Source organism: Callospermophilus lateralis, chromosome 10, assembly GCF_048772815.1.
Source record: "Callospermophilus lateralis isolate mCalLat2 chromosome 10, mCalLat2.hap1, whole genome shotgun sequence".
NCBI lineage: Eukaryota > Metazoa > Chordata > Mammalia > Rodentia > Sciuridae > Callospermophilus > Callospermophilus lateralis.
The window spans coordinates 120,904,927-120,922,250 of NC_135314.1; the positions used below are offsets into that span (position 1 = coordinate 120,904,927).

At 49.6% G+C, this 17,324-nt stretch overlaps 1 protein-coding gene across 2 annotated transcripts in view; it reads left to right on the plus strand.

Annotated features, from left to right (window-relative positions):
- Positions 1-17,324, plus strand: part of Nmnat3 (nicotinamide nucleotide adenylyltransferase 3) — a 109,638-nt gene that overhangs the window by 33,277 nt on the left and 59,037 nt on the right. For both annotated transcript variants that reach the window (XM_076868259.2, XM_076868260.2), the window contains exon 2: positions 16,440-16,593. In XM_076868259.2, the coding sequence (XP_076724374.1) occupies positions 16,485-16,593 (109 nt within the window). In that variant the 5' untranslated portion in view covers positions 16,440-16,484. The remainder of the gene's footprint in view (positions 1-16,439; positions 16,594-17,324) is intronic.

Here is a 17,324-nt window from a genome sequence, read left to right on the forward strand (position 1 = left end):
ATTCTTTCTTCCTTATTCACAATGAATGTCTTTTTGTTTGCAAGATTGGCTCCAAATATTGAGCACCAAGAATAGGAAGTGTGGCTTATGACCTCCCTCCTGGGCCACATAGCCATGGATCACATAAAGGACTACCCCAGTATCAGGGGCAAATGAATTTTCTTACATTCCATCACAGGTTTAAAATTATGTCTCATTTTAATTCACATACATTTTGGCCCCTGCCACTCTCGTGGGGTTTTTATTATCGTTATCATTATTATTACTACTATTATTATTATTACTGTTGTTGTTTTGCTTGGATTATCCGCCATTGTCGTTATTGTCCTTATTGTTGAGAGGGAAGTGCGTTCACATGTCCCCACTGCTCAGAGCCTCTCCAGTGTTCTGTTTTCTTAGAGCCCGCATTGTTGTGTTCTGCCTGGGTGGTTGCCCTCCCGCCCCTCCAACTTTCATGCTAGCTGCCCATCTCCTGGTTTGGAGGCCTTATATTGTACCTTTTGGTTTTCCTTCTTTGTTCTGCTGGAACATATCCTCAAAGAACTTCTCAAGAAAGAGTGCCTGAGGGGCTGGGGTAGAGCTCCGCGGTATAGCATTGCCTAGCACACACGGGATCCTGGGTGCAGCCCCCCAGCACCACACACCCAGGAGAGCCCAAGAGGCAAACTTTCAGATCTGCCAAGTGGATTTTTCCTGTTCCTATACCTAATTGATACTCCAGCTAGAGAGAATTTAATGCTTATTTTCTTTCAGAAGTATGCAGTCATTTTCTCATCGTCTTTTACACCTAATTTTGCAAATAAGAGGTCAGTCTTATTATCATCCTTTTTTTATCTGTGAATTTCTTTCCTTTGTTCTCCAGCAGTCTCTAGGGTCCCTCCCTTATTTTCAGTGTGCTTGTATTTCAGACCAAGCCCATCATCAGTTGGGTTGACCTGGGTCGAAGTGTTACACCAGCTCAAATTGGCTGAGTAGTGAAAGGGGGGATTTCTTGGTTCACTTAATGGAAATGCCCTGAGTAGGAGTGACGTCGGGAGGAGCCTCTAATCCTAGTGGGACAGAAAACAAAGACTTGAGACCAGGATTTCTGCCCTCTCAGGATCCTTTTGAGATGTGATTGCCTGTGCATGATACCCACAGAGAAATAGAGCCTGGTGTCAGAAGGCTTCCCACAGGAGAGCCTTACTTTAAATGTTTAATCATAAAATACACATAACATAGAGGTCACCATCTTAACCATTTTTAAGCACGCAGTTCAGTAGCACACTGACTTTGTTGTGCAAACTTAAATCCCATATACATTAAACAGTAACTGCCACCTCCCTCCTCCCAGGGCCCAGTGCCTGCCTTCAGCTTTCTGTCTCTATGAATCTGACTGTTCTAGGCCCCCCAAGTAACTGAAGTCATATTTGTCCCTTTGTGACTGCCTTATTTCACTTACATAATGACTTCAAGGTCCATCCGTTTATAGCATATGTCAGAATTCCCTTCCTTTTTCCGGCTGCATAATATTCCATTATATGCACACAATGTCCTTTTATTGTTCCAGTCATTTTGTTTATTCATCCACCCTTTGATGGAAGGTTGGGTTTCGTCCACATTTTGGTTTCTTATTACAACGCTGCTATGAACATAGCTCTAGAGAAAGCTGTTTCTGTGTAGGGATTGGTGGATCACGTGGAAATGTTACTTTTAATCTTTCCAGGAACCTCAGTGCCATTTTCTACAACAGCACATGTTTTTTTCTCCCTGCCAACAATGCCCAGGGTTCCCGTTCTCCACATCTCCGCAACACCTGCTCTCTCGTCTCTCCTGGGGTCGTCCTCCTGGGGGATGGAGGTCTCTCGCTGTGGATCTGATCTGCCTCCCTTAGTCCTGACCTGAGCATCTTTTCACAAGCTCCTTTGCTGGTTTCCAAATCCACACACAGTAATCAAAGTCAGGAGCTCTGTGGGAGGGAGCCTGGTGCGGGATCCGCTGGGACACGCGTCTGCCTTCTTAGTCTGTCCCATCGGAGGCAGAAAGCAGCCGGACACCCTCAGACGGTGGCGGTTTCATCGGTCTTACTCTTGCAGGGACAGGCCGAGTCTGTCATGGACACTGGTGTCTTGATGCAGGGTTAGCCCGTATGGCTCCTGATCCTTGATGGCACAAAAATGGAAAGTACCCTCCCCCTTCCAGAGAGGTGCAAGGGTGGAGTCCTCAGTGTCTTTAATTCACCCTGACAACACCCAGCTGTGGGTTATCCTCACTCTGTGGAGGCCTGGAGGATTTGCTCGGAGCCACAGAGCCTGCGACTGTCTCCGTCACAGAGGTCACCCCCAAGCTCAGGCACAGGCAGCCTCAGTCCAAGGACGGAAGCCATGTCCCATGTCTGTCGCTGTTTATGTGCAGATGTCCTCCTGTTCATGAGAAATGGCAGCCTGTGCATGAGCTTTGATGGGGACATGGACACGGCATGTCCTGCCAGCCCTGCCAGTCCAATTTCAAGCAATAATTGAGGGAAGAAACAAAATTAAGTTTGTCTGTTCAAGACCCAGAGAGAGGCTACAGTCATTCCTGTGAACTACCCACCATTCTGGCCTCACTTCCAGCCGACGCGATAGAGATCGTGCGCACCATTAGCTATATGTCGGAGGGATTCTGTTAACATGTGAATTACTCACAGCCCCAAACCTGGATCAGCTCTGCTCTGACTTCACAGATCACTGCCCACATGTGCAGAGATCTGCTCCTAGCCCAGTGAAGAAGGGAAGATGGGCTGCCCAGCTTATAATTTGTAGAGGAAATTATATTACGCGTGACTGGAGAGAACGGCTCTGAACTTGGCCATTGTGCCCAGGGAAATTCTCAGCCTGCCTTTGAGCATCTGGCCATTGTGTGCATCCCCCTGCTGTGATTCACTGAGCCTCTCTGGTCTGTCCTGCCTTCAAGGGGAGCCTGGCCAAGTTTGCCTCTCTCCAGTGTTTGAAGATCCCCCGGGGTCCCCCTCCAGTGGCCTTGGGGAACTTGGTAGCAACAGCAGCTGGTTTTCTTGTGTGAGTGGATGAACAAGCAAGAGAAAACAAAGGCATATACTTAGTTAGAACTTTGAGATTCTGATTTAGGGCTGGTCCGAAAATTCAGTGTAAGGGGATTTGAGAACATAGGGATGAAACTGATCCTAGTATAGGAAGGACAAGCTGTCACCCGGCCTTCTGGGAAACTTTTCTTTCTCCTTTGTTAGAATCTTCCTTCCTTAAAACCAGAAAACAGCCTGGCTCATCTTCTGAGTTCAAGATGCTTCAAGATCATCAGCCTGCTTCCACCCACCCAGGTACCGGGCAGGCCCCTGGGCAGACCCTGGGCCACTGCCCTCCTGTCTGACTCCACTCTGTTGACTGGAGCCCACCACCTGCACTGAATCTCACTGGCCCTTTCCACCAGAGAGCTCCAGGCAGCCTGCCCTGCCCTCCACCTCCAGCCCCCACGTGCAATCCGCACCAGGAAAGGAGGCTCCGCAACCACGCTTCCACATAAGGACATCCGGCTGCAGTTGTGTGGACGGTCAGTTGTGCCCGAGTGTCTTTATGACAAAAATAAAAGAACATACATACATGGAAAAGTGTAGTCAGGGTCTCACAGCCTCTAATATTTTTCCGACATCCTTCTCAATGATCAATCCCCGTGGTATTTCCTGAGCCACCAGAAGCGGTTCAGAATTTACTTTCCTGTCTGTCAAGAACTTTAAGGGTCTGAGACTTTACCCTACTTGCAAGGTAGCAGGTTTCCATGCCACTTTCATGGATGCTGGAAGGAAACACGAGGATCCTGAGTCAGAGACCAGGGACTGCATTACTCACAGCAGAAACCGTCCTTAGATTTGAGGATTTTCTCGTGCTGCATTCCTAGGCTGTAGTCCAAAGGGTCAAGTGAAGAGGTGAAGCCGTACCTTCACATGCAGTGCATTTTGTTACAGGAAATAAACCCCACGCTTAGGGAAACCCAAATATTTTAGAAAGGGGAACAAACATGCCTATAATTTGCTCCAAAGAGACTTAAACCTCATCATACCAGATAGTAACTATGCCCACCTTTGCACCAGAAGATGACATTATCTACTTTCCGAGGCTGCCGTTCACTATACAAATATTCTTGAAAAGATAGTCAATGCCTTGCTGCTTAGACAAGCAGAAATGTGTGATCCGTGGAGAACTGCCTCTCGACATTGTCCTGGTCTAAAACTCATCCATACCATTTGATTGTTCCACATAGTCTTACAGCTACTCTGAGCAAGACCCAGCGCTAGGAGCAGGGAATGCAGAGTATAAAACACAGTAGAAGAGACAGACAGTGGACAAGGTGCCGTGTGATGAGATATGAGAGAAAGGTCCAAGGAGGTGTGGCAACCAGAGGAGGGCTTCCTGGAGGAGGTGGGCACTTCAAGACGTGCATTAGCTGACATCACATTGTGGGAGTGAGCCCAGCACTCAGGACGGGTGGAAAGCAATCTGATGGAGCAGGCATGAGGAAGGAGTCAGAAGGTGAACTATGAGGTTGGAAAAATAGATCGCAAGCAGATTGTGACTATGGATGTCACGCTAAGGAGATCCCACACGGTACAGAACGCAGAAGGTTGGGAGGGGGACTGAGTAGAGAATCAGATGCACACATTGAACGGCCCCTTGGGCAGCTGGACAGGGGATGGATCAGGGGAGGTGAGAGCAGAGACAGAAGACAGGAATAGATTCAGGCCCAGTGGAGAAATAATGGGCCCCAGACCAAGGACTGTGGAGGGTGGGAAAGGAACGCAAAGATTTTGCAGAGAGAGAACTAACAGGCTGTGGAAGGGTGGGTGGGGGAGCCCAGATGGCTGCCCGTCTTGTGCCACAGTGCCATCCCCTGCTGTCACCAACAGTTGCTTCTGTATTGTGCTGCCATGCTGTGGCTGTGGATCCCCGGCTCCCATTTTGATCTAATTTTCACCTTAACCTTGTCCCCCAAAGAAAAAGGAGGCAACTATTCCCTCCGTTCTGCCTTAGACCCTCTGGCATCCTACCCTTGGGGAGTCAGCATTAAGGCAAGGCAAGGGTGGGGTCTCAGCAATCCCTAAAGACAGTGGGTCCCCTCTCAGAGGTCAGAGGGGGAAGCCCTGACTTCCGGGAGGATCATCAGGGCAAGTTCCACAAGAGGGGCTTCCAGAACTGGCCCAAGCAGAGGCTCAGGAAGTAAGAACAATTAAAAGCCACACAGAGAACACCAGGTGACCGCCACTCGGCGAGGAGATGGCGCCCAGGTGGGCAGTGGAGGGAAACAAGGAGGAGTGGCAGAGGAGGCCAGATGAAGGCTGTCGCCTGGCAAATAAATCCTAGTGGAGAACAAGTTAGCCCAGCCTTTATCACCGGGCTGGAGAAGGGCCAGGACTGTGCTTGGTGCCTGGGAAGCAGTCGATGCGCCACATTAGTTTGAGTGATCGAGCCTGGCGTCAGGACTGGTTAATATGCTTAACATGTTAAGAACAGATTGGGGGCTGGGGATGTGGCTCAAGCCGTAACACGCTCCCCTGGCATGCGCGGGGTGCTGGGTTTGATCCTCAGCACCACATAAAATAAAATAAAGATGTTGTGTCCACCGAAAACTGAAAAATGAATATTAAAAAATTCTCTCTCTCTCTCTCTCTCTCTCTCTCTCTCTCTCTCTCTCTCTCTCTCTCTCCCCCCACCTTAAAAAAAAAAAAAAAGAAAGAAAAAGAACAGGGAACAGCATTGTACACTGGCATGGGCTCCAGTGACCCTGAGCCATGGCCCCTGTCCAGGCTGGATTGGGACACTGTCCTGCTTTGTCCACCCTGAGATCTCTCTACTTTACCCTTCCTTTACTCTGAGAGATGGCCTTCTCAGAACTGTCTGTGCTCCTTCACTGTTTTGCCTTTGCTGGGAGAAGGACCAAAATAACCAGAATTTGTTTGTCTTATATGAAATTTAAAAAAAAATGTAATTAATCCAATAAGATACTGAACGCCTACAGCCGTGTGGGTCTAGGGAATGTTGGCCGTCCTTGAAGGCTCACTATACTAGGGGCAGGGATTGATGAAGGATGAGGAGACATCATGGCCAACTGGCAGGTGTTGACCTTGAACAACTAGAAAAATGGTGGAGTGTTTTTCAGACAAGGGGATAGCAAGAGTAGATTTGGAAAATAGCAAGTTATGTCTCGAACACGGGGGGAAAGGAGGGAACTGGTGTTTCTAGAGCACCTTGTTGGTCTTCTTGAGTTGATCCCAGTAACCCTCGTGGCAATCCTTGGAGGTGAGTATGATTATCTCCATTTGCTGAGATGCAGGGTGGTGGATGCACTGACTATGGTAAGCACATGGTATTCACCAAATGTTGCTGGTTCTGTACCTTCAGCAGAGTAGAAATGTACATTCTAGCTTGCTGTAGTGGTGTGGAGTCTATGGAAATGCCATGTCCAATTTGAAACCAAGTGTGAAACTGCTGGTGAAGGGCCTCCCAGAACCCTCTTCTTCTTGCTATGGTGGCTATTTCCAGGTAGTAAATGATCTATTATCTTGAGTGCTAGGTTGAAAGACAGAGCAGAGCTTCTAGACACCATGAGACAGTGTATAATACTAACATGAAATAAACTTTTATTGTAAATTTGGGGGTTATTTGTTACTTCAGCTCACCCAGCATCTTCTGACTGATACAGTCAATCAAGGTCACTCAATTAGAAAATATTTGTTGGCTTTGATTCCATTCCATCTACATTGTTATCCAGTGGTATCAAATAGGTGTCTCTGGACCTGTAGGTGCCATAAGCAAGATGGAGAACAGAGCTGTAGATGTGTGTGTCATCTACACAGGTGAGGTGGGGAGTGGAGAGAAAGACATAGGGATTTCATCTGTGGGCTTTGGGTTGACTCTCTCTCTCTCTCTCTCTCTCTCTCTCTCTCTCTCTCTCTCTCTCTCTCTCTCTCATGCTCTTTCCTATGGGTTTGCCATCAACACCACATGGCCTGCTGATAAGTAGGACGTCCCTGCAGGGTCTGGTTGTTCAGAGATGCTGGCTTGAGTTTGTCGACAGCTGCACATTCGTAACATTGCTAAAAACTTCATAAACTCTGAAGCTTGGAAATGGCCCAAGCGACTTGAGGTTTTGCTCACTTGTAAATGTCTGAGTATTGTGTCCACAAATTGCAAATTGAGTAACTCAATTTTGAAGCACAGCTGTTATTTGGAAAAGACCCATCTAGGAACACAAGTTCCTTGCAAAATGATTGTGCTTCATTTTTGTCAAGTATCAGAAAACCATTTAACGGCCAAGCCATATGGCAAATGCCCACTGGAAGCAGGGTGCTTCGGCACACCATAATGGATGTGTTTGGGGGAATGTAGATGGGACAGCGTCTGGGTTTTGTGATCTACAGAAAAGCAGATTCACTGCTACATATTCCAGCTTTCCAGGTTCCTGAGTAAGGATTTTTTTTCCCATGAAAAATTCATATAAAAAATTAAGTTATGGTAGATTTCTTCCCCTTAAGTTTATTTTCCCTGTTCAAACAATCTGCATTTAAGTTGCTGCGTATGAAGTAGATCTAACTGAGACAATAGAAACTTCTAAAGGTTTACAGACTTTTTTGTTTCTTTAGAAACTGTTTCAGTAAACCTAACTATCAGAATTAGGTTGAGCTGCATATATTGGAAAAAATAGAAAACAATAATGGCTTAGAGGATTATTTCTCCCCAGGTGAAAGCTACCTGGAGTTGAGGTCCGGTGCTGGTACGGCAGCTTCAGGGTCTTTAAGCTCCTGCATTTCTCTTACTTTATTCTCTATCACACTTGAGTTTATTCTTGCTCTAGGCAAACAATATAGCTGCCATAGTCCAGCCATCACATTCCAGGCAGCAGGAGTAGAGAAGAGATGGGGAGAAAGGCATGTTTTTTATTGCAAAGAGAGTTCTGGGAAGGAACACCTAAGATTTCTGCTCAAACATCACTGGGCAGACCCTAGTCTCATGGCCTCACCCCGCTGCCAAGGCGGCAGGGAGATGTAGCATTAAGCTCAGGTAAGACGGATTCTGTGACTAAAGAGGAAGAAGAATGGATATTGGGAGGTACCAGCCGGCTGCCATGCCTGGGGGCCCGGGGGTTGTCCTTCCTGTGAGATCATAACCTTCCTGTGAGCAGGAGCCGGTTTTATTTGTCCCTCTACCTCCGAGGCACCGGCACGGCAGCAGGAGGGTTGTGTTCTTAATTATCTGCCACCTTCCTTCCTACCGCTGTCCCCAGGTGCCCTCACCTCCCACCCTGTCCTCTGCCTGCCTTGTTCCCAGTGGTTGGTCAGCTGTGATTGGGGGCCTATTGATTCCTTATCACAGAAGACGTGATTTCTATCAGACTGGCTTTAGCCTGCCCCGTCCCTCGGTTTCTCGATATTGATTTGTGCCAGGACAATTGACGTTTGGAGCTGATGGTTGATGTGGCTGGAGCTGGACCGGGCTGCCACCGTGAAGGACAGGTGCCATCTTCCAGGGCAACGTGGTGTGAGCGATCTGCCCGTCAGCCAGAGTATGTGCCCAGGGGCTGCCAGGTTTTGATGATAGGTGGCTAGAAAAATAACAATTGGGGTCTTTTTCAAACAAGACCACAAGCATCTAGAAACAGGTAAGGAATGGTGAATTCTGTTCTAAACACAATGAAAGGAAAGAGAAAGGAGGGGAAATTTCTGGAGAAGCCCCTGTGGACCAGGTCCTATGGGAGAGGGGTCAAGGTCATTATCTCCATCTTCCATGTGGCTCACAGGGCCCTGGGGGAAGTTGATTAGGCTCTTGCAACCCAAACCCCCATCCTTCCCAGGCTCGTTAAAAGAAGTTTCAATGCTCGACGCGTGTCAACTTTCTAGAGAGTTCCAAGCTCCTCACTTGGCAAGCTCAGTGGCAGTTGCTCAGCTCCACTTATTGCCACGACCAAAATTACTCCCCGCGGGATGGCACGGGACCTCCTTCCCTTCCTTGTGTTCCTTCAAGTCTTTCGAAAGTTCTCAGAACTGAAGAGCCAGCCGCCTGCTTCCCTGGGAGCCTCGTAATTAGGATGAGTGCATAATTGGCATGTTTGTTTCCTCCGAGGGCTGGCGGGCGAGGACCTGCACACCGACAAAGATAGCTCGCTTGGCTTTTGTTCTCAGCATCAGCGCGGGTGTGCCCATAGCAACCAGGGGCCAATCTAACCCAGTTGAAAAGAAACAGTGCGGGGGGGTTCTTGTGAAGGTTGATGGCCCCAGAGGAGCTGGTATGCTCACCCGGGTGGAAATGATCACCCTGGGTCCCGAAAAATGTGGCCGTCAACCCCACAAATACACATTGTGTCTTTTGTTTTCTTTAAGGTGAGGAGTCTGGTCCAAGAGGTCTGGGTAATGAAAGATGCTTGCAGAATCCATTTCCATTCTGCCCCAAGCCATCTGCTTTATGTCCATAATAAACAGGGGCGTTTGCAGCCACCTTCCTGGGTCAGGCGCCAGGCGTTCACCGCAGGGAAAGGTAAATTGACTGCCTCCCGAGCCAGGAGCATTAGCACATTACGGTCTGCAGCTCACTTTCCCGGTCTGCAGCTCACTTTCCCGGCCTGCCTCCTTCTCTGTGTCTGTGAAGGCATGTTGCAAAAGGGCCAGGGAGTGCAGGTGAGCTGGAATTCAGTGTGTGTGGAGCACTGGCCAGCCACCTTACCTGGCAAGCCAGGGGAGCTGGGAGCAGCAGAGAGGCCACCCTGGGGAAGCTGGGTCCCACCTGATCTTCTCAGAGCCGAGGGGACCTGGACAGCTGCAGCCGTCCTGAGGATGCCATGTGGCCTTTGTTGCCCACCTTCCCCGGCCAGCTCTCGTCACAGCTTGGCTCTACCCTCCTCCCTGCCCCACTCCGAGGTCACCTGAAACCCCACCCTAGAGGGCATCGTGGGGATCTCCTACGCTGCAGCCACAGGTCCTCATGCGCTTGGTGGCTGAGAACAGCACATGGAGACCAGAAATGTGCTGTGAAGGTGGGTGGGCCTGCACCCCTTCTGGAGGCCCCGGGGACACCCCGTTTCCTTGTTGTGCCACACCTAGAGGCCACCTGCACTGCTTTTGGGGTGGCCCTTCCCAGTGCCTTCCTCCCTCTGACCCCGCTCCATCCACACATCTTCCTCTCCATCCATCTCACCCTCCTGCCGCCCGCCTATAAAGACCCTGGTGATAAAACCAGAGAATTCAGGTACCGTCCCCATCCGAGACCCTTCCTTTAGTCACACCTGCAAAATCCATCATACCAGGTAGCATAATATTCACAGGTTCTACGGACAAGGATGTGGACCTCTGGGGCCAGTATTCTGCCTCTTGCAGCGAGGTGTTAAGCTCTGAACCCCCTGCCCACCGCCCACCATGATCAGTGTGTGATGAGTTGTCACTCCTGCAGATGACTGGAAGCTCCTTGAGGACAGGGGCCACATCTGCTCTGCCTCCCGTTGTACCCCATGCCCAGAACAGAGGGTCTGGCTACTAGTGGACACTTAGTGAGTGGTTGTCCCATGGGCCTGTCCAGAGGCCTGGCCAGGGTGCAGACCCTGGATGGTGTCTGGAAACTCTAAGTGACACCTCTTCAGAGGGGGCTGGGCCGAGTGTGGGAAGGGGGTTCTGGGAGGGCACCGTCTCTGCTGGCAAAGTGGCAGCCTTCAGTTCCCTAGGGCGGGCAGTGAGCCGGGCCCAGTGTGCAGGGGGCACCGGTCCCTGCAGATAGGGTCCTTGAAGAGGCACAGCAGAGCAGGGTCTCCTTAACTCCATCTAAGCGGGTGCAGTCCTGTCACTGGAGTGTCCCTAAGGAGTCAGAAAGGCCATCTCTATCTCTAGAAGACACAGGCCCATGACTGGAGCAGAACTGAAGAGAGGACAGCCATCTGAAGGGGACACTGGATTCCCACACACCTCCTGAGCACCCAGGTGTGCTACTGCTAGGGCTTGAGGGGACCAAGGGCATAAGGAACCACCCTCTAGGATCTGTCTTGTCCTTGGGGAAGAGCCACAGAGAAAAAAAATGAATAAGGGTTCTTCTGTGTTTGATGAGAAAAGAAAGTGGCCAAATGTGTTCCGGCTACATCATCTTCGGGGAGAGGGCATGGGGTAAATATTCCAAGGAGAAAACCTTGGATGTGGATCACCAGGGGTGGGGAGGGCATTTCAGGAGGTCATAGCCACATTTGCAGAAGCAAATGACACCCTTTGAAGTGGTGTCATTTGCCGAAGCAGCAGGTTGTCTTTGAGGAGCTGGATGAAATGCTGTGGAGCCGGCTGAAAGGTGGGAGGCCAGAGGTGGAATCTGCCTTGGCTCCAGTTTAATGACAAAGTCTGAGAAGGCTGCAAGCCACCTCCTCCACTTGTTAAGTCCTCAGCAACATTTATTACCCACTCTGCGGGCCTCCATTAAATACTGTTGACGAGCAGCCTTTCCCAAGAGCAAAACGTCTGCCCCACTTACTCTTCTCCCCAGACAGTAGGAGCCGGCAAGGCAGGTGAGGCTCTTTTGTCACTTGTGCCTGGTGATCTGCTCTCAAATCAGAGCCTGGTTTTTTCCCGGGTGGACCCTGAAGGAGTCCATCCCAACCTATCGGGGCCTGTCTCTGGGGCTCGAGGGGTGGGTGCTAAGTTGGAGGATGCACATGCTTCAGGTGCCCTAGTCTTATCTCTGAGCCTCGTCCTCCAGCCCAAGACGTGGCTTGGACGGGGCACAGTCACTGTTAAAAGCAGTGTGGCCCAGTGTGGCCTGGCAGGGCAAACAAGCAAAGAGGCTCATCGGTTCTTCTCAACCACACACCCATTGCCATTGATGCTGACATTTAAATAAATGTTCTAAATTGCAATTTCTGGAAACTTTGGAAAATGAATGAAAACCCCAGGCTACCTGAGATGCTGCAGTTTTAATGGCTCCAAATTTTATATTTTGTCAAAATGAAATAGCATTTTGAGAGGCTTCAAAGTAGTTGTGAGAAACAGCTATCTCCTTAAGTACCCGTCTCCACGAGGTTGTCCTTGTGAATAACTCAGTGCACCTTGCAAATAATATAGCATTAAACCACTCCACCTCGCAGGAAGAAGCCAGTGGCAGCTTGTAGACCCCTGTCTTTGCACGCAGGAGGGGATGCTCCTCAACCTCAGAGGGAGCGTGGGGAGGCAGCACTACCCCTGGCTCAGAGCTGTTCAACTTCACACTGTAGCTTCGAATACATCCAGGACAACCTTTCTGTACACGGGGAAGTATTCAGGGTCATTACCTAGTGATTGAAGGTACCAGGACCTGGGTCCCCTGTGCAGCCAGCTAGTGCTGTTTCTGACTCCACAGAGCCCTACTCTGGCCATGCTCTGTGCTCAGAGCCGAGATCCAGAGACAAAGGAAAGAGCCTCCTGCCCCCACGGGGCTTGCTCTCGGGTGGATAGGAAGCACGTGGGCAGGTGCCTTCTAGACTGTGGCATGTGATTCACTAAAGGGAAGTCAGAGACGAGCTGACCCAAGCCGTCTCAGCAGCCTCTGCGCTCTGAGCACAGTCACATCCTGAGTTCTATGGTGGCCACTGTAGCCAGGTAGCCCAATTCCCAGCTTCCCTTTCTTGCTGCTTCCTGCTGGAGAGGCTATGAGGCTAAACACATGCCTGTCCAGCCCTGGCTTGTGGCTACAGAGGCCGGGTGACCTAGTTCTAGCCAATAAGAAGAATCTACAGGTGGTTCTCAAAAACACTTATGTTCGGATTAAGAGGGTCAGCGGTCTAGTACAATTCCCTTGTTATGGTCTTGATATCAGGTGTCCCCCCAAAAGCTCATGTGTGAGCCAATGCAAGAAAGTTTAGAGGTGAAATGATTAGGTCACAAGAGTCTTAATCAGTGCATTAATCCCCTGATAGAGATGAACTAGGTGGTACCTGTAAGCAGGGACGGTGTGGCTGGAGGAGTTGGATCACTGGGGACATGCCCTTTGGGTTTCTATTTTGTCCATGGTGAGAGGAACACTCTGTCTACTTCCTGGTGCCGTGTCCTGAGCTGCTTTTCCGCCATGATGTTCTGCCTCACCTTAGACCCCAAGCTATGGAGTCAGCCATCTATGGACTGAGACCTCTGAAACTGTGAGCCCCCAAATAAACTTTTGCTCCTCTAAAGTTGTTCTTGTCAAGTATTTTGGTCACAGCAGCAGAAAAGCTGGCTGAAACACCTCGATCTGTGGCTTGCCTTGATTGAGGTCACGGTGGCTGTAGCTAAAGGAGTGATCTTGTGACCAGGAGGAAGAAGCAAGAGAACTAACTGCAGATCGTCGTTGAGCCCATGATCCAGTGCCATCAGCTGTCTACTTCTAGACTTATTATCACATGAGAAACAAATGGACCTCTCTTTGCTCAAGCCACTGAGGTTAGGCTTTGGGTTCTTCAAGCCAAATGCATCTCTGATACTAGCACCTAGCAGGCAGGCAGTACTAGTGATTGAAGTCGTAAATAATGTGATCTTCTGCGTTGAGTCAAGAGATGGCGGTGTGCTGGGGTGTTCTGGTTGGGAGGAAAATGAAAGAGCATTCAAGGCAGCTTAAAGCAGGTGGCCATGAGGAGCTCACAAAGAAACCACGACAGGGAGTCCTTTGTTGCTGGTCTGTTAACAGCAAGCAAGCAGCGGTGGATACAAGCCTGGGAAAGTCCACCATGCACCCAGATTAAAACCTCTCCCTTTAATTATAAAAGAGGATCTTGCAAAAACAGAAGAGAGATGAATAGAGTAGAAGCAGGGGACCCAGGGGCATGGGCAGGGAACGAATGGGGAGTGAAGCTGACCAAGTTCTGCTGGGTGCATGTGTGAATGTATCACAGTACATTCCAATTTTATATTAACCATGATTCCACCAAAAAATAATAAATAAATAGAAGGATGACCAGTGGAGTAGAGGAAGGGGACCAGGGCATGGAGAGAGGAAGTGCTAGAGATTAAAATGGAACCAATTATGTTTGGGTCACTTATGAATATGTCAAAATGAGCCCCACTGTTGACCATAATTCACTAGTAAATTCAAAATAAAAAACAATTCCTTAGGTCAAGAGGATCCCAGTTCCCAGCCATTGAGAATTCTCCAGATTTCCCCAGAACTGCACGCTTATAGCGGAAGCCCCTGTGGCTGGAGGGATAAGAGAGGGGCGGATGCTTCCCATCTGTTGGCCGCCACGTCCTCTGTGGCTGCATGACAGATCACCCCAAAATAGGCAGCTTGGAAAAGGACGCTTATTTGTTTATTTTGATTTATTATCTCAGCTTTTTTATTAGACTAGTATAATTATACATAATCGCTGGGTTCATTTTGACATATTCATGCATGCACAGAATTTGATTTACTCCATTTCAGTCCACGGCGCCCTCCTCCCCCTCACCGCCTCCCTCCCCCGTTCTCCCCCCTCCCCGGCTACTCTGCGGGTCTTCCTGCCACTCGCGTAGTTATTTATTTTTGGCTGCTGCTTCACTCAAGTCCCTGTGGGTCTCCGGTCTTCCGGCTCAGGGTCTTACCGACCTGGAACCAGGTGTCCACAGGGCAGCAGTCTCGCCTGAAAACTTGACCATCAAAGATCCACCTCCACACAGAGCCGCTGGTCATTTTGAGTCCTCCTGGCTTAGGCCACCAGAGGTCTCCCTGGGTTTCTAGCCCCGTGGACCTCTTCATGGGGCACCTGGCACACCTGGCAGCCGGGTCCCTCAGAGTGAGCTAGAGAGGTGAGCCCCAGGGAAGCCAGGACTTTGTGACCCTCCCTCAGGCAGGACGTCCCTATGCATTTGCCACTCTCTGTTCATTAGAAGGAAGTCACCAGACCCACCCAGGATGGAGGGGAGGGGGCTACAAGTGAACGCCAGGAGGTGGGGAGCATCAGGAACCACCCTGAGCTGCCCACCACAGGTGCACCGGCTTCTCCCTTGCCTTCCCCCGTCCCTTGTCAGGGACATTATCAGTGATATTATCCCCAGCTGTGTCAGCTTTTTTGCAGCTGTGACTAAAGGACCCGACCAGCACAACTGTAGAGGAGGAAGAGTTTATTTGAGGGCTCATGGTTTTAGCCGTCTCAGTCGATAGATGGCTGGCTCCATTCCTCAGGGCTCCAGGTGAGGCCGAACACCGTGGTGGGACAGTGTGGCAGAGGGAAGCGGCTCACATCACAGTGATCAGGAAGCAGAGAGAGACTCCACCTCCCAGATACAAATATATACCCAAAGCCACATCCCAATTCCACCTCCCCCAGCCACACCCCACCACTTCAGTTAGCATCCAGTTAATCCCTATCAGGGGAGTAATTCCCTGACTGGGTTAAGACTCTTACGACCCTATCATTTCTTCTCTGAACCTTCTGGCATTACCTCACACGTGAGTTTTTGGGCGACACCTCACATCCAAACCATGACTCCATCTAACAGATGAAGAAACTGAGTTTCAGAGAGGCCTGTGCTCTGCCCAGGTCTCCCAGCCACTGAGTAGCGGAGCAGGAGTCAGGCCAAGGCCGACTTCCCGGGAGCTCCTCACTCCCACCTCCAGCTCACAGGCAGGGCCCTGGGCCAGGCGGCTTCCTTCCTTCCTCTAACCTCACCCTGGTGCTAAGAGTAGGAGAACAGAGGGAGAGCTGGCTCTGTAGTGCTCACGTCCAGATGAAAGACAGTAGGTGAGATCAGAAGGTCTGTAGATTAGACAGTAGTCCTGCTGCCCTGAGCATTTTCTGATTTCAGTCATTGTTCTGCAGTTACGTAAGAAAATGTCTTCCTCCCTAGAAAACATGCTAAAGAACTTGAAGGTAAAGGGGTATTATTTTTACAAGTGACCCTCAAAAATTTCAGGAAAAAGTTACTATAGATATTTACAGATTAGGGGTGTGTGTGTGTGTGTGTGTGTGTGTGTGTGTGTGTAAGTGTGAGTATGTGTGTGTATGTAAGAATGAATGATCAAGCCAGTGTGGTAAAATGTCAACACTGGGGAACTTGGGCAAATTTCATTATGTTTGAAATTATTTCAAAATAAAGTTTCTCTAAAGTGTCTGTCTACTATGGGGCCTGCTGAGTTCCTTTTGGACTATCAGAGTTGACATTTGGGAGCCTTGTAGACTTCCTCTTGTCCTCAAGGTGACCCACAGTGCCCAGGAAGGGCATATGGGTGAAGGGCAGAGTGTGGGCTCTCAAGTCAGGTTGCCTGGGTTCCAGTTCTGGCCCAGCAACTTCTAAGGTCATGTAAGTAACCACTCGGGGTTACGGAAAGGACTGGGCAGAAGACGTGCACCTTGACATAGCACTTGGCCTAGCTCCTGGCCCATGTGAGCTGTCCCTAAATGCTACTGATCTGATTGCCTCCGCAGTCCTCCTGCAAGTGCTGGGTTAGAAACACTGGCCTGGACTTTTGTCTTGGTGCCAACTCCCTGATGTGAGTTTTTGTCTCCAGAAAAGCAGGGTGGCCACTGCAGGGGGTGCAGACACGCCTGACAAGATGAAGAGCCGAATCCCTGTGGTGCTCCTGGCCTGCGGCTCCTTCAACCCCATCACCCACATGCACCTGCGCTTATTCGAGGTGGCCAGAGACCATCTGCACCAAACAGGTTGGTGAGGGGGCCCTGGGTCCCACAGAACTGGTGGGTGGGTCAAGCCCTGGGGGCTTTGCGGGTCGCTGCCGTCACCCTCAGTGGAAGTGCTCAGCGGATTCACTCGCCACATAACTGTGGTGTGCATTCCCTCCGTCGCACGCAGAGGGCTGGCATGCCTTAGCCTGTGACACGTGTGCACCTCTTGCCCCTTTATGGGACCTGTGCCTCTATCAGGGGCTTCTTCCCAGCGCTCCCAACACGCACCTCCACAGCCCCGTGAATAGGCAGCCTGCGCCTCTGAAGGCTCCTACCACTCTTCAGTGGGAAGGCAGAAGCTCCCTAATGAAGACTGTGACATTGTCTCCTTTTGAAGAATAGATCTTAGACTATCGCAGATTAACAATCTTGTCTGTAGGGTATTTTCAATACAGATGGCATGACGTTGAAAGAGATATTTAATCAGCTGGAAATATATAATCTGGGAACGTTTCATCTCCTTGACTTTCCATGTCATTATTAAGGGAGTAAAATGGCATTTAGAGTCTGCTTGATTATTTCTAAAGATTATGTCATTTTTACATTGATATCAGATAGATATGAAAATATTTACATATTATGGATTTATGTAGGTTTATGTATATAAATGTTTTGTATGATTGCTTTGTTCAAAAACTTTTGCCTTTAAGGGCATTGTTTTTATACCAGAATCAATTCCTATTTACCTTTAATACATGAAAGAGTATTTG